This window comes from Hemicordylus capensis, chromosome 2 (assembly GCF_027244095.1).
Source record: "Hemicordylus capensis ecotype Gifberg chromosome 2, rHemCap1.1.pri, whole genome shotgun sequence".
NCBI lineage: Eukaryota > Metazoa > Chordata > Lepidosauria > Squamata > Cordylidae > Hemicordylus > Hemicordylus capensis.
Window position 1 is genome coordinate 295,524,188 of NC_069658.1, and position 26,166 is coordinate 295,550,353.

At 43.5% G+C, this 26,166-nt stretch overlaps 1 protein-coding gene across 7 annotated transcripts in view; it reads right to left on the minus strand.

The window, feature by feature from the left end:
- The window catches only part of TMCC1 (transmembrane and coiled-coil domain family 1), a 185,936-nt gene that overhangs the window by 150,007 nt on the left and 9,763 nt on the right, over positions 1-26,166 (minus strand). For 2 of the 7 annotated variants that reach the window (XM_053298245.1, XM_053298246.1), the window contains one exon: positions 11,498-11,581. The exons of the other annotated variants lie outside the window; for them this stretch is intronic. In XM_053298245.1, the coding sequence (XP_053154220.1) occupies positions 11,498-11,545 (48 nt within the window). In that variant the 5' untranslated portion in view covers positions 11,546-11,581. The remainder of the gene's footprint in view (positions 1-11,497; positions 11,582-26,166) is intronic. 7 annotated transcript variants of the gene reach the window in all.

Below are 26,166 nucleotides of genomic sequence, written 5' to 3' on the forward strand. Positions count from 1 at the left end.
CACACATGCACACGAAACATAAACCAACCCCTAGGTCTTCTGCTAAAAAGCAATCCAAGGTGGCTCTAACAATATGCAACAACATTTAAGCTTCAACATGTAGGTAAAAGAGGACCCATTCTTAGAAACAAAAGAAGCTGCCTTAAGCAAATCAGACCATTGGTCCATCTAGCTCAATACTGTCTATACAGACTGGCAGTGGCTTCTCCAAGGTAGGGATGTGCACAAAGATTTTGTGCACATCCGGGGGTAGAGAGCAGGCGCTTTAAAAGGAGGTAGGCATGTCTTACCTGCCCCTCCGTCACAGCACTGTTGGTAGTAAATGCTGCACAACGTAGCCACAGTGCTGCTCCCAGCAGCATCAGCACATAAATGGTATTTGCGCATACATGGATGCCATTTATGTGCCAATGCTGCCCGCGGACTGCTGAGAGCAGCACTGCAGCCACATGATGTGGCATTAATACCAACAATGCCACAGTGGGGCAGTGGAGGAATGGCTGAGGGGCAAGTAAGACCTGTCTTCCTCCTTCTGAAGTGCCCACTTGGGGCCTGCTGAAACAGTTTGGCTGGGGCAGCTCAAGTAGTTTCGGCACCTCAAAATAGAGGCACTGAAACGCTTCGTGCACACTCCTACTCAGAGGTTGCAGGTAGGAATCTCTCTCAGCCCAGTCTTGGAGATGCCAGGAAGATAATTTGGAACTTTCTGCATGCAAGTGATCTTCCCAGTGCAGCCCCTTCCCCAAAGGGGAATAATACCAAGCTCACACATGCAGTCACCCATTCAAAAGCAAACCAGGTTAGCAGAGGGGAAAATACATGCTTGCTACAAGATCAGCTCTCCTCCTTGCATGGCATTTAATTGCTACAGGAAGTTTTCTTTCAATGTTACCAAGGAACTTTAAGTAGTCGAACACTAAGGGGATTGTGTGAGAAACACTGAATATACAGAATGAATTCATTAGGTGGGAGGAAACATACATTTAGGTATTCATTAGGTGAGAGGAAACATTAGGTGGGAGGAAGAGGTAAAGTTGTGCCCTCGAGCCAGTGTCGACTTCTGGTGACCACAGAGCCATGTAGTTTTCTTTGGTAGAATACAGGAGGGTTTTACCATTGTGATCTCCCATGCAGTATGAGATGAAGCCTTTCAGCATCTTCCTATATCACTGCTGCCACCCGATACAGATGTTTCCCATAATCTGGGAAACATACCACTGAGGATTCGAACCAGCAACCTCTTGCTCACTAGGCAAGTCAGAAGTAGCAAAGTGTCAGTGGGTACAATTTGATACAGCCATACATGTAAAAATGAGTACCCTACAGTCACTTAGGTATGGAACAAACCTAACAGGCCTGTTTGCACATGCATATACACCATGCACCATCTACAGTTCTCTGCTAAAACTTCTCCAGCACATTATCGATATTCTGAACAATTATAGTAGGCCTCTCCTTATTTACAGATAGCCTCACAATCTCAGCTACTCACCAAGAGTAGAGCTATAACCCCACAAACTAATGTCTGCAAACCGACCCCAAGATCATACTTACTTGGACCAAAACTTCAAAGGCTCATTCAACTGCACATCTTCTGATATGACGTTAAAAAAACCTCATGCCAATATCCTTCTGCCATTTACTTAGGCTAAACACAGCTGTTTATGCAACTGGATACACAAATACAAATTACACACTAAAAAAGTTCTCACACACCACTTGGGTTACATTTCATTTTGTAGGTCATTCTGTAGAAGTCAAAATCACCATAGTCAAATAAAAACATTTTTTCAAGCATAAGATTCCCACATGAAAGTGCCAAAATTGAATTGGTTAAAAAATGTGATATTGTGGCATTTGGTTTCAAGTCTACAAAATAACTAGATCACTACAGGAAATTGTTCCTCCTTGATTGTTCAGTCATCTACTATGCCTATTCCTTGAAAGATCTATGCTGCCTGAATTTTCCTTTCAACTAGATTCTGTATTAATTGTGCTCTGCATAAGATTACATGTATTGCTCTTTTGCACTGCTTCATCTTTTGGGCTCACTGTCAGAAAAACTCCATCCTCTTTTGTGTGCAGGATATATAAGTTAGTATTTGACTGAAAACCACCATCCCCACTTTTGCCAATAGTTTCATGGGTGGTAAAAGTAGGAGCGAGTTTTCATAGAGGCACCCATATTTTTTAAAAAGCATTTAAAAAGATCAAAAGAAGGCATGAATGCCAAATTCTGAAGATGGACTAAGAAAAGTCATGATACCAACACGTCTTCCTAATGAACTTCAAATGGAGATAAATACAGGTATGTATTTTATCATCAACATTTAGGGCATGAATTAAAATGCTTGTCTTTACATTCATCAGCATTTTGATTTCCAGCTCTAAAGTAACAGGGAAGAGAGCTGGTCTTGTGGTAGCAAGCACGAATTGTCCCCTTTGCTAAGCAGGGTCTTCCCTGGTTTGCATTTGAATGGGAAACTACATGTGAGCACTATCAGATATTCCTATTAGGGAATGGGTCCACTCTGGGAAAAGCACCTGCATACTTGCATGAAGACGGTTCCAAGATCCTTCCCTGGCATCTCCAAGATAGGGCTGAGAGACACTCCCGCTTGCAACCTTGGAGACGCTGCTGCCCGTCTGTGTAGATTATATTGATCTAGATGGACCAACAGTCTGACTCTGTAGAAGGCAGTTTCCTATGTAGCAGATCAAACCAGGGGCAAAAGCACCCCATTTAAAAGGGCAGTGAAAGAATTATATGTAAACATCTAAATCCCAGAAAATCTTTTGATTCTTGTCCCAGATACCAAACATTGCTGAGATGTCACATGTCAGATATATCAGTATCTTTTAAATCTTTTTAGTTTACTTAGATCTGCCATTTCATTACTTTCTGAAACTAATGTGGGTTCCCTGCGGCAGAGATTCACTGCTGCTGGCACCCTTTCCTGACTGAGTACATGATTTTGTCACTGAGTGAGCAGCTGCACCGCAACACCCACAGCAACAACTAAGTTGCCATGGCACTTGACCACACAGTAATGCTATCACACTGTAGCAGCACTACCTGGACTACAGAGTAGCACCATGCTTACTTCAGTGCTTTAACAGTAACCAAAGAGGAAAAACTCCAACCCATACTAATATTTCTGACTTACCCACATTGTTTCATTATAACACAAAATTTAACACACTCTTTGACCATTCAAAGTGCTACAGAAAATCTTGTTAGAGTCTGCTCACCACTAGACTTGCCAGAGGTAAAAATATTACACCTTTACTGAATACCACAGCAGCTACTTCCTAGGACAAATGTACCACACCCCCCCCAAAAATGTTGATTTTACAAACCTTTATACAAAGGGTATAGAGTGGGTCCACTTTATACCCTTTGCCTCATACCATTTTCATTCTCTTTAGTATTCAGAATTCCATTATTCCGAGTTCCTGGAGATGGAATGCAATAAGTTATTGTTTTACAATAGGCTTTAGGCAGAATGTGGGGACCAACTCATGACAACAGGCCTTATTGACACAAGATGTCAACATCAAAGATGCCTAAGGAGAGCCATAAAAAGGATATTTGGGCCTAGGAAAGGAGGACGCTGCAACATTTGCAGAAGGGCCAAACGCTGATGGACCATTTGAGAAGACTATTCGTGGCAGTATTGTCAGGTTTTCTTCCTACCTATGGCCTGCTGGTACATCAACACCATCCCCTTTACTTCCTCTACCCTATTCAGTGACCCAGTAGTACCACCACTTGCATCAGCAAAGTTCCACTACCAACATATAGGCATCTGGTAAGCTTATATGTTGATGGCCACGTTTAGGCCACAGGCTTGTACTATCACTAATATAAAATTAAAAACACAAACCTAGGGTAAAGCTTTGAGCTTGAACGCAGGAGAGGGGGAACCCCACACACCCTACATTTAAAAGAATTTAACCTGACGAAAAATGCACAAGAACCAAGATCACTGTTCATTTTAAATAGATACAGAAATGCTGATGCAAAAATGCTTTAAATAACAGACTGATGTATCAAAACGAAAAGGTTAGGCAATTAAGAACTTTAAAAGTAGAATACAGCCAACCCCTAAGGTTTACAAAGTGTCTAGAAACAGCCAAATAGTGTACAGCTAAATAGCCAAATGAAGTGTACTATTAAATCAATCCTAGTTATGTGAAGGCACAGTATTGCATAACATGATTAAAATTAATTATCTGCACACTCAGGATTGCCCCCTTAGTCAAGCTAACATATTACAAATTGGGCATCCCAGAAGTTTATTAAAAACTTTACTGCCAGGTGGCATGCACCACCCACAGCTGGGGATCTATTTTTTATTTTTATTTATTTACATATTTTTATACCGCCCAAAACCTACGTCTCTGGGCAGTTTACTGTGATGCTGTGAGATGCAGTGAGTATTCTGAATCTGTGTGCGGAATCAGTGAAAGACTGGCTGTGGGCTAAAAAGCTGAAGTTAAATCCAGTCAAGACAGAGGTCCTCTTTGTCAGGAGAACGGCTGATTCAGCTACATAGTATGTCAGCCTGTTGTAGACAAGGTTGCACTCCCCGTGAAGGAGAAGGTTCACAGCTTATGAGTCCTCATGATTGATCAGACAATGGTGGTGCGGTGAGCCTTTATCCAGTTTCAGCTGGTGTACCAGCTGTGCCATTTCTGTCTCAGTCAGACCTGTCCACGGTTATCCACGTGTTCCTACATAACATCTGGATTACCATAACACACTTTATAGGGCTTGGGTTTGAAGACCCTTCCCTGGTGCAAAATGCAACTGTACGAGTCCTATCTGGTATAGGTGCCTAGGAACACAGAACTCTTGTTCTAGCTGCACTGCTTACCAATTCACTTCTGTGTGAGATTCAAAAGGAATGGTCACAACCTTTAATACTGCAAGAGCATTCCAGGCATATGCAATACGAGAACTTGGGCTCTGGACAGGTCTTCATCACTAACCTTTGTGGCAAACAGCAGTTAAGAGTCTCGATCACCTTTCACACACACTAGGTGAATAAGAGCCCTCCTTGGGCCACTGGAGATTTTGAAAGACAGGGTCCTCCCTTCTAGCAGAGATTTACATAGTTGCTCAGGCCAGCATAGAGAATTCAGTGGTCAGCATACTATCCATTTACCCTGTGCAACCAGAAAGTAAAGCAGGCAAGAATAACCCAGCCTCCGCTACGCAGCCATCTTTGTCAGCAGCTGCACATCTTCTCAAAGCAGGAATCCATCATTTGCTCCAGCTGAAGCTTCTTTTGCCTAATCAATTCATACATTAAGTTATGTGAAGCAAACTGAATACTTGAGATGCTTTATATAAATGTTAAGCATTATTATCAACGAAAACGAAATCTTAAACCCTAGCTGAGTTTCATAGCATTTCGACTAAACACAGCTTTAAAGAGCACAGACTTTGGATGACAAATTTAAAATTTTTGTCTGAGGCAACTCAAGGGAAGCTCATAATATGTACATGTTTGGCTTCCTATTTACCTCAGATGGAGACTAGCTATTGCTCTCAAATACACAGGAACAAAATAAAAATATGCTGATCCATGTCCTCATGGGTTGTTTGAGAGCAATAGTCTGTTCCCATCTATGAAGTCTGATACAAGTCATCAAATCAAGCCCCTCACACTATGACTTTATCTAAATCAGCCTATTTGGAAAAGATCATGAACTACTTTGAGATGCCAAGAATTCCCAGAAGCTCCACAGCACCCTCTATTGGTAAAATATTGAAGATCAGGGGTTTAAAACCTCAATGCAGTTCTGATTGAAGTTTAGCAGCTGCTAGGATTTGTTTTCCTGCTATGAAAACATCATCAGATTTTATTTAATCTGAAATCTGCAAGCACAAAACAAGACTTAATTGCTTCATGGGTAAAACATGCAAAATGGTTGTCCTGTGCAAAATGTCTAGACTTTGTTTTGATGCAAAACACTATTTTAAAGGGTGCTAAAAAAAAATTCCCCCAGAAACTCGCCATGTTCTACTGTTTTACAAAACCTTCTGCATCTGTTCATAGTCATTCTTCCTCTGACCTGCTGCTATCTTGGCACCATTTTTAAAAACTTGAAAGAACATCTATGTACTGTTTCAGAATTATTGCTTCGAGTCGATGCACACAGTAATACACATCAAAAGACTGTTTTGAAAGCCCCCTTACTGCTGTATTTTTAAAAAAAACATTTTATATCCACTCTTCCTCCAAGGAGCCCAGAGCGGTGTACTACATACCTGAGTTTCTCCTCACAACAACCCTGTGAAGTAGGTTAGGCTGAGAGAGAAGTGACTGGCCCAGAGTCACCCAGCAAATCTCATGGCTGAATGGGGATTTGAACTCGCGTCTCCCTGGTCCTAGTCCAGCACCCTAACCACTATACTACAGAAACATATCTGGTTCACAGATGCATAAGAGTAATGCCTACTGATAGTGTCAAGCAATAGAGAGAAGAGTACCACCACCAATGAACAGTGCTATACTTGCTTTCAAGGAACAATCATTTATATCTCAAGGTGATGCAACACATATGGCTATCTGCAGAAGTTTTCCGTTTCTCACTTCTCTCAGCATGTAGCAAGAAATAAGACTACCGATATTGCTCCACTTCTTTTTCTCCTTTTCTAGGAACACCACAACATGTGACAACATCACACCATGCATTTTCCTTACACTTTTATTTACATCACTGGCTGGTGGCGGCAGCAGCAACAACAGGGAAAAGCACAGTGCGATCAAGTCATATACCATGTGTTGCAGTGTACGTTACAGGAAGTACACACTCTGCATTTGAATGTGCTGTACAGTACTGGATTAGCCTACTTTAGAAGCTTCCGAATACAGAGGAGATGTGGGTTAATTCACCCGCTCAGCCTATTTTCTTCTGCAACTAGACCTCACACTAGCTAGGATCATCTGCCTCTCCTCCTAGCCACTGATGCCTCATTGGCATGCTCCATCATTTCTTTATACAGACTTTGGCACATGCATGTAGAGGCCTTCCAAGTCCCATGGACGTTTCGCCTGGTCCCACAAGAGGTCTCTAGAGGACGCACACATCTGAGTGGGTATGGTTGCTGCAGCAATCACACTGATGCCTGCCTCAGTGTCAGGGATTTCAGCTGTGGGCTTTTCAGCTGCAGCCTCTTATCACCTTCTTCCGGTGGACCTGAAAGTGACTGACTGCTGTGTTATCCTTGGCAAGGCAGTGAGGGAAAGCAGTGTTTCAAAAGAGCTACCCAACCAGTCCAGAGTTAAGTAGGTGTAGCATCACTAATGATTCTGTGTGTGAAATTTCTCCAGATGAATTAAACATCTATCACTAATTAAAGGACACAGCCTCAAAACTGGAAGTAATATGGAATTAGTCCAGAGGGGTAGATAACTAAGCATGAAGTTCATTGTAAGGTCCTGAATGAACGTGTAAAATAGATTGTGCTTTAGAGGCAACTTAAAAGAGAAGTTGGCATCCTACTGAAATTCTGTTTCCAAAGTACCAAATTCAAAGATAGATATAGATGGCACAAATCACAATAATTTGGTGCAGGGTGGATTTGATTTAAATCAAACTGATTTAAATCACGATTTAAATCACTAGCAGGGTGGATAAAAATAAAAAAAATCTGATTTAAATCAAAAAAATCAGATTTTTTTGATTTAAATCTGATTTTTTTGATTTTTATCCACCCTGCTAGTGATTTAAATCGTGATTTAAATCAAATCCACCCTGATTTGGTGTGAATCCCCAAATGAGATCAGCACACTATAAAGGCAGGCCTGCTCAACTTAGCCCCCAACCAGATGTTTTTGAACTCCGACTCCCATAATACCCAACCACAGTGGCCAATAACCAGAGATTATGGGAATTGTAGGCCAACATCTGCAGGAGGACCAAAGTTTAGCAGCCCTGCTACAAGGGCTTGCATACAGAAGCAAAATGACAACTAAGTGGTGGCAACTCATTCAGAAAAATCAATCACAAAATTGGTTCTCCACAAGTTTTCGTGCTCTTGCATGATTAAGAAACAGGATGGAGCTATGGAAATGAAGGGAGAAATTAAGCAGAAAGTCTGCTTCAGTCCAATGGCTTCTACAGGCCTGACCTATATGCTTATTGCTAGCATCAGTAGCAAACATCTACATACATCACTCTACATATTTGTTAAGTAAGTTTCCGAGAGCCCTTGCCATTGGGTTTTGTGTATTCAGTTACCCAAGAACAGTGCCTGGTACAGAAAAAAACCTCTAACCACAACTCAGAGACAGAGATTAATGTCAGCTTGTAAAACAATCATGCAGCCTTGACACTGTCTTATCAATATGCAATTAGCCCACTTACTGCCATCTGACAATGTTATCTTGTCTTTCACTGATACACAAACAATGCAACCCAACCTCTCTACAAGCCATCAGCATTTAGCCTGGGCATTTTCACAGAACATAGTACATTTGTGCAAAGAACTCGTCCCCAATGACAGATGGCTTATAGTTATACCACCAAGCGTCTCAGGAACTGGAAAGATTCTTCCACAGGCAAGGAACAAACCCAGAGAGCCCAGTCAAATATACTTTAAGACAGTGTTCAGTTAATATATGCATGTGCACACATAAGAAACAGGGTAATGCCCTCTATTAGTTCAACTGCCAGCAACTTGAGCAAATCCATGCATGCAAGCACAACAGGATGAAAGTGTATACTTCCAAAGCCAAGAAGCACACATGCATAAAGAGCCATTCTGAATTCTTTTGAACTTGCTGCCTAAAACTGGCACTGCACTTTTTTGAGTATTGCTCAAATAAGTATGTTTAAGAACATAAGAACAGCCCTGCTGGATCAGGCCCAAGGCCCATCTAGCCCAGCATCCTGTTTCGCACAGTGGCCTACCTCATGAGAGGCCAGAAGTGGTTTAGATCTCCCTGTTCTGGATGGGGTTACACTCCCGCTGAGAGATCAGGTACGTAACTTGGGAGTACTTCCGGATCCAAACCTCTTTTTATCAGTTTTGGGCGATACGCCAGCTACATCCAGTTCTCAAGACAAAGGACCTTAAAACAGCAGTGCAAATGCTGTTAACATCCAGGCTTGACTAATGCAATGCGCTCCATGTTGGGCTTCCTTTGTATGTAATTTTAAAACTACAACTGGTACAGAATGCAGCAGCCAGGTTCATTTCTGGGGCCACCCATAGAGACCACATTACTCCTATTTTTAAAAAACTACACGGCCACCTAATGGCGCAGCGGGAAATGACTTGCCTAGCAAGCATGAGGTTGCCAGTTCGAATCCCCGCTGATATGTTTCCCAGACTATGGGAAAAAATCTATATCGGGCAGCAGTGCTATAGGAAGATGCTGAAAGGCATCATCTCATACTGCTCAGGAGATGGCAATGCTAAACTCCTCCTGTATTCTACCAAAGAAGAACCACAGGGCTCTGTGGTCACCACGAGTCGACACCAACTCGACAGCACACTTTACCTTTACACTGGCTGCTAAATTGCCAACTAATTTCTGTGCAAAATACAAAGTGCTGGTTATTACCTACAAAGCCCTGAATGTCTTGAGCCCAGGATGTCTTGAGCCCTCTTCTTCATGAACCTTGCCACTTATTAAAATCAATTTGAGGAGGGTTTGGTTGCGGTTGCCACCAGCTTGTTTGATGGCAACCCAAAACCAGGCCATCTCTAGGGTTTCCCCAAGGCTCTGGAACACACTCCCAAATGAAATCAGAATCAACTCCCCATCTCTGGTTGTTTTTAAATGACTTTTGAACTCCTGTTTCACCAGGCTTTTAGTTTATGATGTTTTAAAGTTTTATTTATGGTAATTTTAATCTGTTTTATATGATTTTTAGGTTTGAGTTGCTGATTGATTAAATTGTAAACCACTCTGAGATTTTATATAGTGTGGTATGTAAATGCATTAAGCATACATACATAGCCCCAGTTCCCAAGAAGCTTGCAGCCATGTCATACAAACACAGGAAGCTGCCTTTTCCAACTCAGATCATTGTCTATGCAGCCCAGGATTGTCTAGCCATGGCTCAAGGTCTCAAGCAGGGATCTCTCTCAGCTTTACTACCCAAGAAGCTTTAACTAGAAATTCTCCAGGAGTATTCCTGAAGCCTTCTGCATGTGTGCTATCCCTGAACTCAGGCTTCCTTCTACCATGGGCCATCCCCATCTCTTCACTCCCTCCCCCATGAGAGTTTTCCTTACAACACAAATATGGTAAAGAATTTTTAGCAAGATAATCAAATTATAATCCAAATCCAGTTTAATAGAGGTGTGTGCACGCACATGCGTGTGCGCACACAGTTTTCATGCGTGCACACACGCAGTTTTCATCTCTCTATACTGTAGTTTTGCTTTCATCCTATCCTACTCCCCACCTCCCTTTTTATTCTTAACACCAACTAAGTTGGGTAAGGCCGAGAATATGATTGGCCCAGAGCCACCCAAGTGAGTGTCATGGCTCAGCAGGGACTAGTACTTGGATCTTGCTGGTCAAATAACTGATTCCTGGTCTTTTTTGTTAGAATTTGGCATTTAGATTAACACTACTTTTTGTTAGTGTTGTATTGACTTCTCCGGGAATTCAATGGCAAGGAAATTTGATACATTTAATATGCACAATGGATTCTTGATCTTTTTTGTTAGTATTCAAATGAAGATTATGCCAAATATAGGTGAAATGAATAAGAGTGTCTTGGGAAGATTTCAAGAAAGAATGCATGAGGAGTCCTGAGGAAAATTATGTATACTAGCTATTCCTTAATAGCCTAAGGAGGTATCATCTATGTTCACTATAGCTCTGATTTAAAAGATGTTCCCAAATGCTCACTCTCTAGTAGAGGTTCACATGAAATATATTTAAAATTGCAGGAAGAGTGGGCCTTATCAACATGGTAAAAAAAGCACAACTACAATAATTCCTTAGATAGGGAAGACAACCAAGAAACAGGGAGAGCAGGCCTTTTAGTATCATGCAGAGAAATATGACAAAGAATGATGGTCATGTTTAATGAAGCACCAAGAAGGTAGTGACCTCTCATGGTAGACCAGCCAAGGATCAAATGCAAAGCAATATTTTCAGAAAAAAAGAATCCACACCCATATTGTCTTTTACTCAGGCCAATGCTTAGAATTCAAGCTCAGAGCACAGTAGAACCTTACCTGAAAAAATGCAATTAATACCTACATTGTAATGGTTAATGTTTCATGAGGGAGGCTATACATCATCTAATATACAAGCAAGCAGCCATTTCAATTACAGAAGGTACTAAGAATCAAAATGAAAGTTACTATTTTACAACAAATATGCTCTTCATTCCCACCACCCCCACAACAGAAATAGCTTGCTCCTTGTAATCTTGGTCTAGATACTGTAGTATGGCTTTTTTCCTCACCAACTTTATCCAATGTTTTCAAATGTTCAATATCCTCTTTACTCACTTCATCCTCAGATCCTTGGCTATCTGAATCGCCTTTTTCTCCTTCCATCACTCTTCTGTCAGCGTTTCAATTTTCTATTGATCACTATACCAAAAGAGATTGGCCATTTAAGCTTTTTGCATATCTAATACTCCATTACTACATTTTCTGTATAGGCAACAAGCACGTTTAGCAAGCCTCTGAAAATAAAAGCACTATGCATTCTTCCCCCTCAGTGTCAATAAAGCCTATCTGGTGTGCAGTAAAATATTATGTAGACAGATTTATCATCATGTGAGTTTTTAGGAACCACTAGCTCAAGCAGAATTAAACTTTGTGTATATGTGGTTGGAAATTTAGATCATATAAAGGACATGCACCACACAGTAAATACCAGTCATGTTTGTTTAAAGGATGGCACTGCAATTCTATCTTCTAACATACATATCAGAATTATCATCAAGCAAAATGTATCAACATCCATTCAAGAGGAGATGTTGCCTCAAAACAGCTCCGGTTTACAGCACATCTGGTGCAAAGAGACACTCCAGTTCATTAGGGAAACAGCTATTCCCTTTTAAGCAGCAGTAAAATCTATCACGCCACTGTTAATAATTAAAATTGCTTATCAAATTTAAACTCACCAAGATTCCTTCATGGAACACAAGTAATCTGGGAATTACTGAGCTTTTCCATCACAACTGAAAGAATCTTCAGAGACTATAGAATAAGAATGCTGGAACTGTTCTTCAGTATTCACTAACTGTCTTCTTAAAGCAACCATAACATCCTACTAGTGTGTTATATATCAGTACCATCTCAGAGTATGTTTTTTTTTTTAAGCCACTATATATAAATAGATCTATTAAAGGACATATTTACAACAGAAGATGTGTGGGAAAGCTCCATGTAAGCTGAACCAAAAGTTATAACATCTGCCAAAAAATCCAAAACTAGTTAAGCTTTTAGAGTACTTCCTGCTTGTTCAGAGACTAGGGAAATTCAAGAACGCAAGAGATGGATCATGGAAGAAGGAGTGATGAAAGGAAAGTAACAATATACTTTCAAGTATTATATGCATACTAAATGAGTAGATACTAAAAGAGTAGATGACAGGGAAGTTCATGGAGGTAGGGGTGTGTGTGTATTTTATATAAATAATACACACACTTACTTTAGATAAGTGGAAAAAGATTACCAAAACATCTCTGCAGTCCTGAGATAGTGACTCATTATTTAAAGTCTTTATAATGCAGCAGCTAGGTCACAGCACACTACACACTGGCACAATCTCAAAATCAAGAATCTTCCCAGGTTTAAACAATAATAAGAATGACCTCTCTTAGAACTGGCCAAAATCTGTTTGGTGTGGGACAGGAATGTTTCGTGGACGTTTATTCTCAGACCTTTAACTTCAGTACCATAATTGAACAAAAAGGTCATTACCTAACTGATGCAAGTGGATAGGTTTAAGCTTGTTTTTTAATCTTGTTAGCAGGCTACATTTAAACATCTGAGGATTTTATCTGGACAGTTTTATCTTGGAACGATCACTATAATTATGGTAGCAAAAAATGTCAATATATTGCTATAGGTGTTATTTCAGATCTAACCATTACTTAAAGGATCCGTGAATATCTATGGCAGTGTTCTTCACTGTAAGGCCTCCCACTGGGGGGGGGGGAGTGGCAGCCCCGTCAACCCCAAGTGCAACCCCCTGTCCAATTGTTTATTGGGCCTGTGTGAAGCTTTAACTAAAGCTGAATACTCTGCACAGTCCTCCTGGCATCATGCAGAGATGACCATTCTCACCATCCAGTGTTGCACTTTGCCCAAAGTAGGAGGCCACCTTTAAAGGAAATGGAGCATTCTTATGGGTCCATTTCCATAGCCATTCCCAGCTCTTTCCCCATTGAGCTCTTAAGAGAGTATGTACTATGTTTATTGTTGTGACCACTGGTCATAACATAAATAGAAAAATCACAACATACCAAGAAGTTACATCAGTTAGGTTAAGCTAAAACCAAGGCTACGATTCAGAACATATGAATTTCTTTCTGAGTTTCAAAGAAAGCAAGGCGAAGGTGGCAACTTGACAACTGACAGACAGAATCACATCCGCAAGTAGTCAAACGTTCTGTATCCAAACCTTTAAGCTTATCTATAATCTGTCTCGGTGTTTTTTTCCTGATCACATCATAGATAGGGTAGTACAGAATGTAGTGGATTATGTCCTCCTCTTGACCAGCACCACAAGAACAAAGGTGCTGTTCTACTGGAAGTTTGTAGAATATCTCTTCAAGATATGCTGTGGGCTCTTAAGAGAGGGCTCCATTTCTCAAAGGTCCCTCCCATTACTGAAAACAAAACTGTGTGGCGGTCAACACTGGGAAATGGCTCTTGCATTGAAGGTGTTTTGCTAAAGTGGCCTACACTAGAAAGAAACATTGGTCTTACCGTGAAGGGCACTTTTTCACAGCCGAGGAGGTCATCCTCCATAGTATAGGATTGTGGACTGAGCATGCTCCAGACAGGACCAATGAGAGAACTGCAGGCATGACTAGCTTATTGTATAGGAGGCGACCCAGCCCCAGTTCCGGGAATGAAGTGCTCTCAAAGAACAGGAGAAAACCAGACAGATTAGACACAGTACAACCAGGCAAGTAGACAAAATGAACCACCAAATCCTACAAAGCTAATCCCTAGAAGTTGCCTCCGCCAGACACACCACGCCCCCCCCCCCCCCGCAAAGTACGGCACGATCAGAAGTAGCAATACACATACTCGGGAGGGCCAGATGACCTCCTTGGCTGTGAAAAAGAACACTTCAAGGTAAGACCAATGTTTCTTTTTCCACAGCCAGAAGAGGTTATCCTCCATAGTATGGGGCATACCCAAGCTAGGAACGGAACAGAAAGGGCAGGCTCAGAGAGGATGTGGATCAAACCACCTGTTGAAGGATCATGTGGCCCAAAGCTGCCTGGGGATCATGAAAAGAGGAAATCTTACAATGCTTAATAAAAGGTGTGATGGAGGACCATGTGGCAGCTTTAAAAATCTCCACTAAGGGCGTACTGGCCGAGAACACCGGAGACAGTCACACTATGGGTAGAATGCACCATGATCCCGACAGCACAGGAAGATTGAGGGAGTAATAGGCCTCCAAGATGCAAGATTTTATCCAGGAGGAAAACGTGGCCTTGGAAACCTTAAGCCCCAGAGATGACCGATGGTAGAAGACGAAGAGGGAATTGGAACGTCGCATGGTTTTGGACCTGCACAGATAAGTGCGGAGGGCCCATCTAACATCCAGTGAGTACCAAAGTTTTTCTTTGGGGTGGGTAGGGGAGGGGCAAAAGAAAGGTAGGACAATGTCCTGTGATCTATGAGAAGTGGAGTTCAACGTCAGGAGGAAGGTAGGATCAGGCTTTAGGATCACGGCCTCTGACTGGAAAACGCAGAATTCCTTCCGGGCTGATAGGGCACCCAGTTCTGACGGGTAGAGGTGATCGTCACCAAGAAAAGGACCTTAAGAGAGAGGAAACGAATATCACCTCTGAGAGAGGCTCGAAGGGGGGCTTAGTAAGAGCATTAAGAACTTTTTTCAGGCTCCAGGTAGGGAAACTATGAAGGGGGGCAAGTTGGACGCCCTATGAAGGGGGGCAAGTTGGACGCCCTATGAAGGGGGGCAAGTTGGACGCCCTATGAAGGGGGGCAAGTTGGACGCCCTATGAAGGGGGGCAAGTTGGACGCCCCGCAAGAACCTCCGAAGACGTGGATGGAGCTGTGAGGATGAACCAGATTGTAAGTGAAGAAGCAAGGATAAGACCGAGGTTTGGCATTTGAGAGTGCTGGGGCGAATTCCCATGTCGAGGCCTGCTTGGAGAAATGAAAGAACCTTGGTAACGCTTGCCGCCAAGGGGTCCGTGAGCTTCCTACAGACCCATATGGAAAAGGATGCCCAAGATGACGTATATCTGGGTCGTAGACAGTCTCCGTGAGGCCAGAATAGTCTTTTGAACTGAAGGGGAATAACCTTCTTTGCTAGCAATGCATGTTCAACCTCCAGGCGACTAGGTGGAGCCACTGAGGCTCTACATGCCAGAGCGGACCTTAGAGCAGAAGGTCCAGCTGTACCAGAAGATGCCATGGAGGCGAGGCAGCGAGCTGCAAGAGGTCAGAGAACCAGGGCCTCCGAGGCCAGAACGGGGCAATCAGTATCAGTTTTGCCTTCTCAAGATGGAGTTTCTGAACCAAACATCCCATCATGGGGGGGGGGGGGCGGCGAGGCATAGAGAAGACCTGGGGGACAAGGTGAGATCAGGGCACCCATCGCTTCCGCTTGCGGGGAGAAGAACCTGGGTAGGAGATGATTGCATGGAGAAGCGAACAAGTCCACTAGGGGTTGGCCAAAGCGATGCACCACCGCCTAAAAAGACTTCCAGATACAGAGACCATTCTTCTGGATCTATTGACTGTCGGCTGAGCCAGTTGGTCCGGACATTCAATGTGCCCTGAAGTTGTTCTGCCACTATCGAGGATAGGTGACATTCTACCCACAGAAAGAGTCTGTCGGCCTCTGCCATGAGCATCTGGGACCGGGTTCCCCCTGCCTGTTGATATGAGACTTGGCAGTAACATTATCCGTGCACACCAGGACATGGGTGTGATGGACCAGAGGGCAAAATTGCAGCAGAGCCAGCCAGACCACCCGCAGCTCTAGCCAACTGATATTGTGCCGACTCTCCCCAGCAGACCACACTCCCTGGGCATATAGGCCACAGCAACGGGCCCCCCACAGACGGACAGACTGGCATCCGTAGTGACTATCGTCTGGTGTGGGACAGTGAGAGGGAGACCTTTCAGCATGGTCAGCGAGAGCCACCAATGCAGAGAATGATGGACTTCTGGTGGCAAGGGAATGTTCTTGTGCATGCAGGCCATGTCCTCCTGGAAGGGAAAGAGGAGCCCCTCCAGGGGGCGGGAGTGCCAGCAAATCCACAGGGTGCACTCCAGGCATGAAATCATGGACCCCAGTACCTAAGCCAGCAACATGAGGTCTGCCAAAGACACGTGAAGAAGGGGACCGATGAGAAAGGCCAGTTTCTGGCGCTGGTCTGGTGGTAAGGAGACCGATGGACAGCAGGTATCAAAGAGAGTGCCCAGATGTTGGAGAATTGGGAAGGAACAAGGTGACTTTTCTGTTTGTTTACCAGGAAACCATGGGTACTGAGGACTGACAGGGTCATCTGCACTGATAGTTGGGCTTGAGTGAAAGACGGCGCGTGGACAAGACGCGTGTGTGTCCAGTATGGGTACACACGGACTCCATTGGTCCGCAGGTGAGCGACCATAGCCACCATTATCTTGGTAAAAACCCTTGGGGCTGATGATAGGCCGAAAGGAAGGGCTCTGTATTGATAATGGTGACCATCGTACACAAACTAGAGGAACTGCCGATGAGCTGAAAGAATAGGGATGTGAAGGTAGGCCTCGGACAGATCAACTGACGCCAGGAAATCTTGAGGTGCTATTGATTCCTTGATGGAGCGAAGCGACTCCATTCAGAATTTCTGTTTGGGCACAAAGCAATTGAGAGACCTTAGGTTTAAGACGGTTCTCCAGGTTCCATCCTTTTTCAGAACCAGAAATAAAAGCGAGTAAACGCAGTGCCATAATTTGGTCAATGGTGCTGATTCAATGGTGTTGATTTTCAGGAGATGTTGAATCGCCAGAGTCATTTGCTGATGTTTGTCAGGAAGCCTTGATCTTGGGGTTCTGGTGATGTGGCTGGGGCGGGGGGGGGGGGGGAAGGATGGTGGAGCATAAACAGCAGTCTTGCGTTGTGGCTTTCCATTGAGCAGAGAAGTCAAGAAGCCAAGCTCCCACGGGGGGATAGTCATGGTGGGGGGAGATGTCTGGGTAAAGGATCAGGAAGAGCAACCCCTGGATTCTCTGCCTCCCTGTTGCCACTGGTTATGCCAGGAGGGGCGAAAGGCGGAGCCTCTGTTCTCTCTGGGCGACACCCAGGAAGGCCTCCGATTTCCCCTGATGGGACGAAAGAGTTGGGCAGTTGACCGAAAGTGCCTACAAACGTTGTGATGGATAGATGGTAGAACTTTTTTTAAAAAAATCTTTAGTCTCTACCAGGATCGGATCTAAAACTTCCCCGAAGAGTCAGACCCCTGCAAAGGGCGAAGCTGAAAGGTTAAGTCTGGAATGCGAGTCCATGTTCCAGTGTTTAAGCCACAGAGAACAGCGGACTGCTACACCTGCCGCCATACCGGATATAATCCAGGCTTGAGTCAGCCATAAGGGCAGTGGCCTTAGCCAATTTGTTCAAACCCTGGTGAACCTTGGTAAGCTCAGGAAGGATCAAGGCAGTGCACCCAGAGCATAGAAGACCAGGCAAATATAGAGTTCGTGGTGGCCGATTTGATAACCGTGGCCAAGGCAGAATGTGATTAGCAAAGGAGCATGTCTGCCTTACGATCCTCAGGGGATCTGAGTTGCCGCTCCCCTTCCCTGATCACCCCACTTCCCTGGCAGATTGGGAGGTATCATCACCACAGTTGCCACTCAAGCCTAGTTCCTGATCAGAAGGGGGGTTGGTAGGCTGGGGGGGGAGGGGATGGTGGGCCTGCACTGGGGGAGGAAGGGGTCTGACTGGCACCCCGGATGGCTGGGGTGGAGTGGCACGCTTGGGTACAGGGGCCCTTTCGGAGATGACGAAGGAGAAGACTACCTTGGTCTCTTTTTCCACCTTGGGACCCTAGGGCAAGGCTGGAACAAGCCCTTCTCATTAGCTGGAATCAGATCCTTCTCAGGACAGGAATCTGGGGACAAGAACTGAAAATAGTGGCGGTTAATCCAGGTCCCCACTGGCGGGGGGAGAAGAGGCTGTGCAAGCGCTAGAGGCACTTGAGTTTTCATAAAGTCAGCACATTGCCTACTAATAGTCCCCCAGCTAAGCCGCAATATTGGGTGGGAAGGGGTTAATGCCAGGGGCTGGCATGGTACTCACGTCCCCTGAGCCTGTAGGTATTGATGGCCCCAGCAAGGTAACAGGCCACACTGGCAGGGCACGTGAGGGGAGACTGGGCCGCAGCGACAGGGGATGCTCCTGAGTCGGCATGGCCGGATCAGTCGGTAGAAGCAGCAGAGGCAGTAGAGGTGTCCTAGGCGGCAGCATGGGCATGGTCTCTTTCTGCTGCAACTCTGTATCTCCTTCCGAAGGTTGGGAAGGAGGAGGCTTGTTAGCTGCGTCCAGTAGCTCGATCACCTCCTCCTCCAAGGCAAGAGGAGGGATTGGTGACAAATGCAGGAGCCAAGTGCCCTGGTCCAGCGGTGCATCGGATTCTCCAATCTCAGACTCCAGCTGACAGCGGGGTGGACACTCCTTGCAAACCGCTTGCAAGAGGAGCCATTTGCTCAGGCGCACGGCTGAAGCCGGCACAGAGCGTGTTTTGGCAGCCATGGAGCATTTCTGCACCTCATCCTTGAGGCGTTTAGACTTTTTCTGCTCCTTCTTAGATTGGCTCAAGGAGGCAGAGGGAATGGCTGGCTGTTGTCGAGGGCAGCATTCGCCAGGGGGAGCAACAGGATGGTTGACCTCCCCTGGAGGAGCAGACACGCAGAAGGGTTTTAAGGCCTTTCGATCAGAAACAGGCCCCTCAGAGAGGGAGTCCTCGAAAGGGGCACTAGCGTGAGCACGTTCCATAGACAAAAAGCGGTTAAAATGTAAGTACTGTAAAAGCAGAAGAAAAAATAAGATAGTTGAAAAGGGGGGGGGGGGGTTAGAAAGCTAGCCAGCCAAGAGCAAAATCCAAAACTTTGCCAGAGCAAAGGAACAGACCTGTTTGTGGAGCAAAGACAGGACCGGAACTGGGGCTGGTTCGCCTCCTATACAGAAAGCTAGTGACGCCTGCAGTTCTTTCATTGGTCCTGTCTGGAGTATGCTCAGTCCACAATCCCATACTATGGAGGAAGACCTCCTCAGGCTGTGGAAAAAAATGTTTACTGATCTGCGGTAACTAAAGCCAAACAACAACAACAACAAATATTTACATATCGCTTTTCAACAAAAGTTTCCAAAGCGGTTTAAAAAGAGAAATAAATAAATAAGACGAACCATAAGTCATGAGCAGAACACCTTGTTTTGATTCCACATTTAAAGCAATACTTTGTCAGAGTACAATATGATTGTGTCAAGCTTTACACTGAAGTATTAACAAGTGGCTCATTACAAAATTTTAATTAGCATGCTTTCTATAATAAGCTCATTTGTCAGAAGCTTTTTTAACATAGCCAGAGAGGCATCAGCAAAAACTTATGCATGGGAAACAAAAAGGTTCCACAACTTTTGCCTTCCTGTTTAAAGATCCGAATGAAAGATGTACAAATAGCACTTGTGTACTTCATTGTTGATATTAGACAACAAGCTGTTTAAGGTGTGCTCTGCAGTTCAAGCACGTTCGCACTGCATTTATACTATCCAAAGTCTACATAGCAGTATCATTTATTTTATATATACAATTTTTACCCCACCCTTCCAGTCTTAGGGCAGCTTGGTTTTAACTCCAAGAACAAAAAAATCAAACCACATAAAACATAAAAACATGTAACAATCTGTACAACTCCATTATGTGCAGCACCACATCAGCTGTCACTACCTCACATGAAGTGACCAAATTATGCCAAGGCATGAGCAATATTCCACATAGTTCTAAAGTAGAAGTGCTAATGTAAGTTTCGCCCCAAGTACACTTCCCCCCACTCCAAGCAAAGTAACAGAAGCAGTCCTGCCCCCACAACCACCACCACTTCCCCTTTCAAGTCAAACAGCTGGTCCAAAGGACTTTAACCTGTGCAGTTCTTTCATCAAGCATTTGCATACGATATTTGATGCATTCATCAGTACTTTGCATTCAGTTGCTCTCTTGTGTTATGGTTTAAGACACAAGTTGGTTCGAAGAGTAAGTTTAGAGAGCAAAGGAGACTTACAAGTTAGCTATCTAAAAAACCCACTAAACACACAAAACCACAGTTGGGTGGAGTTCAACATCAAGCAAAAGTACTTTTTGATATATTTCAAATTTTAAAAGATACATGCTAAAATGTATTTGAAAATATGAAGTTCACACACAAGTTTTCAGGACTGCCTTGCCCTACTTGACTACAGCCAGTTAGATTCCCTTCTGTACTGTAACACAATCCCTGGACATTATTGTGTCACTTTAAATGAAAACTTCACATTGTTTTTCTATTGAATGTTTACGTAAGACCACTGAGACACCACACTATGCAGAAAGCACATAATCTTCTCTTCATTCCAAATGCCAATTATCAGCCTGCAACTGGAAGCATTCCCTGGAAGAGGGAAACACTGGAACAAGGGAGTGCTAATAAGTGAAAGTAGTCCCATGTTAATGTGCTACGTAACTGCATTTTGAGGCAGAGGATGTACTCTCTGCTTTAACAGAATGCAAACACCGTGTTTATACTACTATGCATTTTGGCTCCTGGGATAGTTCTGCAATCCATTATATTAACAAGCAGTTGGCCATCTGGATTTGACTTTCACCTGGTCAAATCAACTCCTTACTAATGCATACATAATGCCCAAATCCTAATCAAACTATTACCTGTTGTCATCTGATGGGTTTGAAGCACAGAATCGATAATATTCTTCTACATTCAGAGTTTCTCAGTAAGTTTCTTAGTGGCAGAATTCTTCTTAATTCTATTGTTTCTAATAGCCTTCTGGTGGAAAACTAATAAAAGTTACAATTTGCAGGGGGTAAATATACTGTTGGTCAGGGTTGATAAAAATGACTTTTTAAAAATTAAAAAAAGGTTTTATTTAAATAGGAATTTTAAAATAGTTAATATGACAGGTTGATACGACAGCTGCATCCGTTCCTTGAAGATCATGATCTCAGAACTGTGGTGCACTCTCTGGTAACCTCTAGGCTTGTCTACTGCAATGAGCTCTACACGGGGCTGCCTTTGTATGTAGTTTGGAAACTTCAGTTGGTTTAAAATGCAGCGGCTAGATCAGTCTCTGGGGTGTCCCAGAGAGCCCATATTATGCCTGTTTTAAAGCAACTGCATTGGCTACCAATAGGTTTCTGGGCAAAATACAAAGTGCTGGTGATTACCTTTAAAGCAGGGATGTGCCCAAATCATTTCAGCGCCTCTTTGAAGAGGTGCCAAAACGATTCGGCTCACTGAAGCTGAAATGTTACGGTGCAGGGCGAGCGGTTCCTTTAAAAGGAGGCAAGCTAGTCCTACCTGCCCCTCCTGCAAGCCTCCACCACCCCATGACACCCCATCACAGCGCTGTTCTAAGAGAAACATCCCCGTGATGTGCCAACACCATTTGCATGCCAACACCATGCAAGGGATGCTATGGGAAGCATCCTGTTGCCGGGACAGGGCATTTGAAAGTAGACTGCGGCACAGGCTGCCGCTTTCACAAGGATGTTTCTCTTAGAACAGCACCACAATGGGGCAGCAGAGCCTCACAGGAGAGGCAGGTAGGACCTGCCTGCCTGCCTCCTCTTAAGGGAACCCCTCCCTACCCCCTGGGATGTGCCTGAAGTATTTCAGGCAAATCCCTACTTTAATGCCCTAAATGGCTTAGGACCAGGTTACCTAGAAGAGCGCCTTCTTCTGCATGATCTCCACCACACATTGAGAGAGGTCTGTCTCTGTATGCTGCCGGCTCGTCGGGGAGTAACTCAGTAGCGGGCCTTCTCTGTAGTCGCTCCTAGGCTGTGGAATGCATTCCCTATAAACATTCGTGGTTTAACATCTTTGCCAGCCTTCAAAAGAGCCCTTAAGACACATTTTTTTCAGCCAGGCTTTTGGAAATCTGAATGTTTTAAATTGTGTTTTTACCAGTTTGTTTTTCTTGTGTTTATTTTTGTGAACCACCTAGAGCAGTGGTACACAAACTGAGAGCTTCCAGATGTTGATGAACTACAGCCCCCTTCATCCCCAGCCACAATAACTTGTAGCTGGGGTTGATGGAAGTTGTAGTTCAGCAACATCTGGAGGCTCCTGGATTGGGACCCACTGGCTTAGAGCCTTTGGAGTCAGGTGGTATATAAATTAATAATAATAAAAGAACCTAGGTCAAAAATATAATCATGAATATCAATCATAACTTCTAATTATATTCTATGAATATGTTAACAGCCATATATGGGGATGAGATACAACAGAACTTATCATTCCTATTCTGCAGGTGATGTATATATGGCACACAAACACACACTCTCAAGCCACCACCACCCCCCGCAAAGTGCAAAGACAAAGGTCAATAAATGGAGGATTTGAGAGAGGGGGTGGAGTAGATCTGAGCGAGGAAGAGTCTGGATATAAATGCAAGGGATAGGGGAGAGGAATAGAAAGTGAAACCAAAAGGTGAACAAAACCTATTCATGCAGTCCCGAGGAAACATTTTCAGAGTGTATTCTCCACTGCACAAAGGAAACCTCCATGATGTCAGGAGGCCATAAAATAGACCCCATTTGGGAATATTTCAATGGAGTGTCTGTACTTATGGGTAAGTCAGGCATGCAGGCAAAATGCAAACAGTACAACAAAGAAATGCAAAGCCTGGTTGCACTCATGAAACAGCATTATGAGGTGTGTACCTATTATAGTGCGTAAAGGTAAGGTGTGCCATCAAGTTGATTTCGACTCCTGGCGCCCACAGAGCCCTGTGGTTTTCTTTGGCAGAATACAGGAGGGATTTACCATTTAAAGTTTAGTCCTTCTGCAAAATGATTTAAAATCAACCTTGCTATTAGTAGTAAGATTTCCTCATATTGGTAACAGTGTTGTGAAAGCCAGCACTCTGTGGAGACTTCAGGGGTGCCAAGGAGAAGAACCATCTGTTTATTTTCCCAAAGAGACCAGAGTTCTCTTTGTTCAATGGCAGATATTGTTCAAGAATTAAGGAGACTTGCTATTCAGTGACAGATCTTAAAAGGCATCCGAGTCAGATATTTTAAGTTGCCTTTTTATAAAGGTGTTACTCTGACCTTAACATCTCATTTTGTGTTTACTGAAGCCAGAGGCCCTAACAATTTAAACTGGGAAAAGAGAAAAACTAGGGACAATTTCCAACTGAAGCAAGTTTAAAGCTGGCTTTACTCTATTATTTCTGATTCAGTAAACCCCTGCTAACTTGGCAAAGAGGCACCTTTTAACGTGGTAATTCTCTTTATTTAGCAGCGGGAGGGTAACTGGCCCTACCCACCCCCAGCACAGTACTTCCAGTGACTGTTGCTGGTGTCTATCTTATGTTTCTTTTTAGATTGTGAGCCCTTTGGGGACAGGGATCCATCTCATTATTTCTCTGTGTAAACTGCCCTGAGCCATTTTTGAGAAGGGTGGTATAGAAATCAAATACATAGATAGATAGATAGATAGATAGATAGATAGATAGATAGATAGATAAAGTATTTCAGTCCTATGCCCTTCATTCAAATCATGCTGTTAGCTATTTTAGTATTCTAATTACAGCAACCATAATAATGCTGGATTTAAAAATAGAAACCATGTATATTGGTAACAAAAAAAAATCTTCCTGACCATATTGGCTAAATGATTAATTGAATTCTTGGAAAGCAGAACACACTAAGGCACATCTGGTGACAGAATGAGGTACAACATGGTGTATACACCATGAAACAAAGCAACAAACATGCATCACTGACCTTAAAGTGTTTTATAGAAATGTATCACACGCAATATGAGGACTACTGCATTTTCAAAGTACAACTCTGTTTGCATCATCTGTTCTCCTTCCTCCCCCAATCCTTTCTATACATCTCTCTGGTTTACATACCCATTGCATCTGAATAATTATCTTCTCCTGTTCATCTCACTGAACCCTCTCCCTTACACCACCACACCCCCTCATTCTTCCAAAGAGACCAGTTCAAAAACTTGCATGTCAGCCATCAAGGGCTTCAGAACCTGGGCCTTGCAATTTGAATAATTTCTGATCCACACTCTCTGCACTACACTGGCAACTAATCAGAAGAGGAAATGACAGGTATTTCAATATAGCTGAAAACTGTGCCTATAGACTGCAAACTTTTTCTGGCAGAGTAACAACAAGTGGAACATGCAGTTCCTTCTGCATTTGGCTGACAGCACTTCACAGTGGAAGTTTCCAGTGCTGGGACAGTTCGCGCACTGACTATATGGGGAGAGGTCTCCTTTGGATCATAAACAAGCATTACACGTCAAATGCAGAATATAACTGTGCATTTTGGCACATTTCTCCCCATAATACACAAAGCTGCTCTGAAACACTATCTGTTCAGTTAAGCAACTCAGTCTTTTCTTCTGGATTTCTAGTTTGAGCAGCCATGTGTGTACAGGAAGAACCTGAAGCCACTTGGCCTGGCTTTACAGCCTCTTGCTACACCTTCCCTCATTCCCCAACACGTGTACACCCTTTCCAGCTTGCCCCAGGAGTCTTATTGTGCTGTCCCCATTGATTTCAAGTCGAGAACCACCTAATCTTTCTATGCCTGTAAGAAATAATCAGGCCTTGTCCTAACTCCCTTAAGGCATCATATCTGCCAAATTTTGAGAGATTAGTTGGTTAAAAGAAATCAATTTTATGGATAATTTAGAGAGGCACTCCCAAATATAAGGTCTTCATTGGTTTCAAAGATCTTCATTGATTTTATCTTTTCAGCTGCTTGCAATTCCATTTCCCCCATCCTACCTGTTTGAAGTTGTAGGCATTCTATGACCCCTCTAAAGGGCCAGACCTTCCAAGTTTCCAATAAAGGTGACAATGGTTTCTCATTTTAGAGGTAATCAAAAAGGCACACAACTACCACAAGCTCTGTTTTGTCTTCAAGCAAGAATTAGGCACTAGACAGAGTGCATGAAAAGGAGGGAAAGCAGCAAGTGTACATGTGTGTGCTTGCACCAGGTCAGAGGAGCAGGAGATTCCAGCAAGCTGACGGAGGGTGCTTTCTGTACAGGAACAGCAGCAGCAGGGCAATTCCTGCACCTGTACAGATCAAACCATTCTGCTTTTAGATACATGAATCCTATGTGTTGTGTCAAGGTTTCTGTAGATGAAAGTTCACTCTTTTTTAAAAAAAGCTACAGAGATACAATTTTGCCAAAAGGTAACCAATAGTGAACACTAATCTGGTTTGTGGCCGTTTGATGCTCCCTTCACACACTTCAAGCACCCTCCACATTTTTGCTGCTTGCAGAATGGATAGTGAAAATGGAGAGGGCATTTGGATCAGCACAAATATACAGTATTATTTAAGTTTCACAAGTAGTTCTTACAATAAGTAATAAAAATGCCTTTTTAATCCTAAATTTAAGAAGTTCTCTTTTTGTCTTTTCACATTTCAGTCTGCACATCTGGTTACCCTTTCAACTAAAACTGCACCTCATTCACTAGCATTTCACATACAAAAAGCTCGACAAAATGGCCAGGACAGCAGGGGGAAAGCATATGGTAGGAGTCCTTCCTCCTACTGTATAAAGGCAGAAAAGTCAATTCACACTGCTACTGTACTTATCACTCTGCTGCTCCCCCTTCTGTACAAAAAAACTGGCATGAACTCCCCTCCATCAGTTGGCTGGAGCCTCCTGCTCTACTGCACACACACACACTTGCCGCTTTGCCTCCC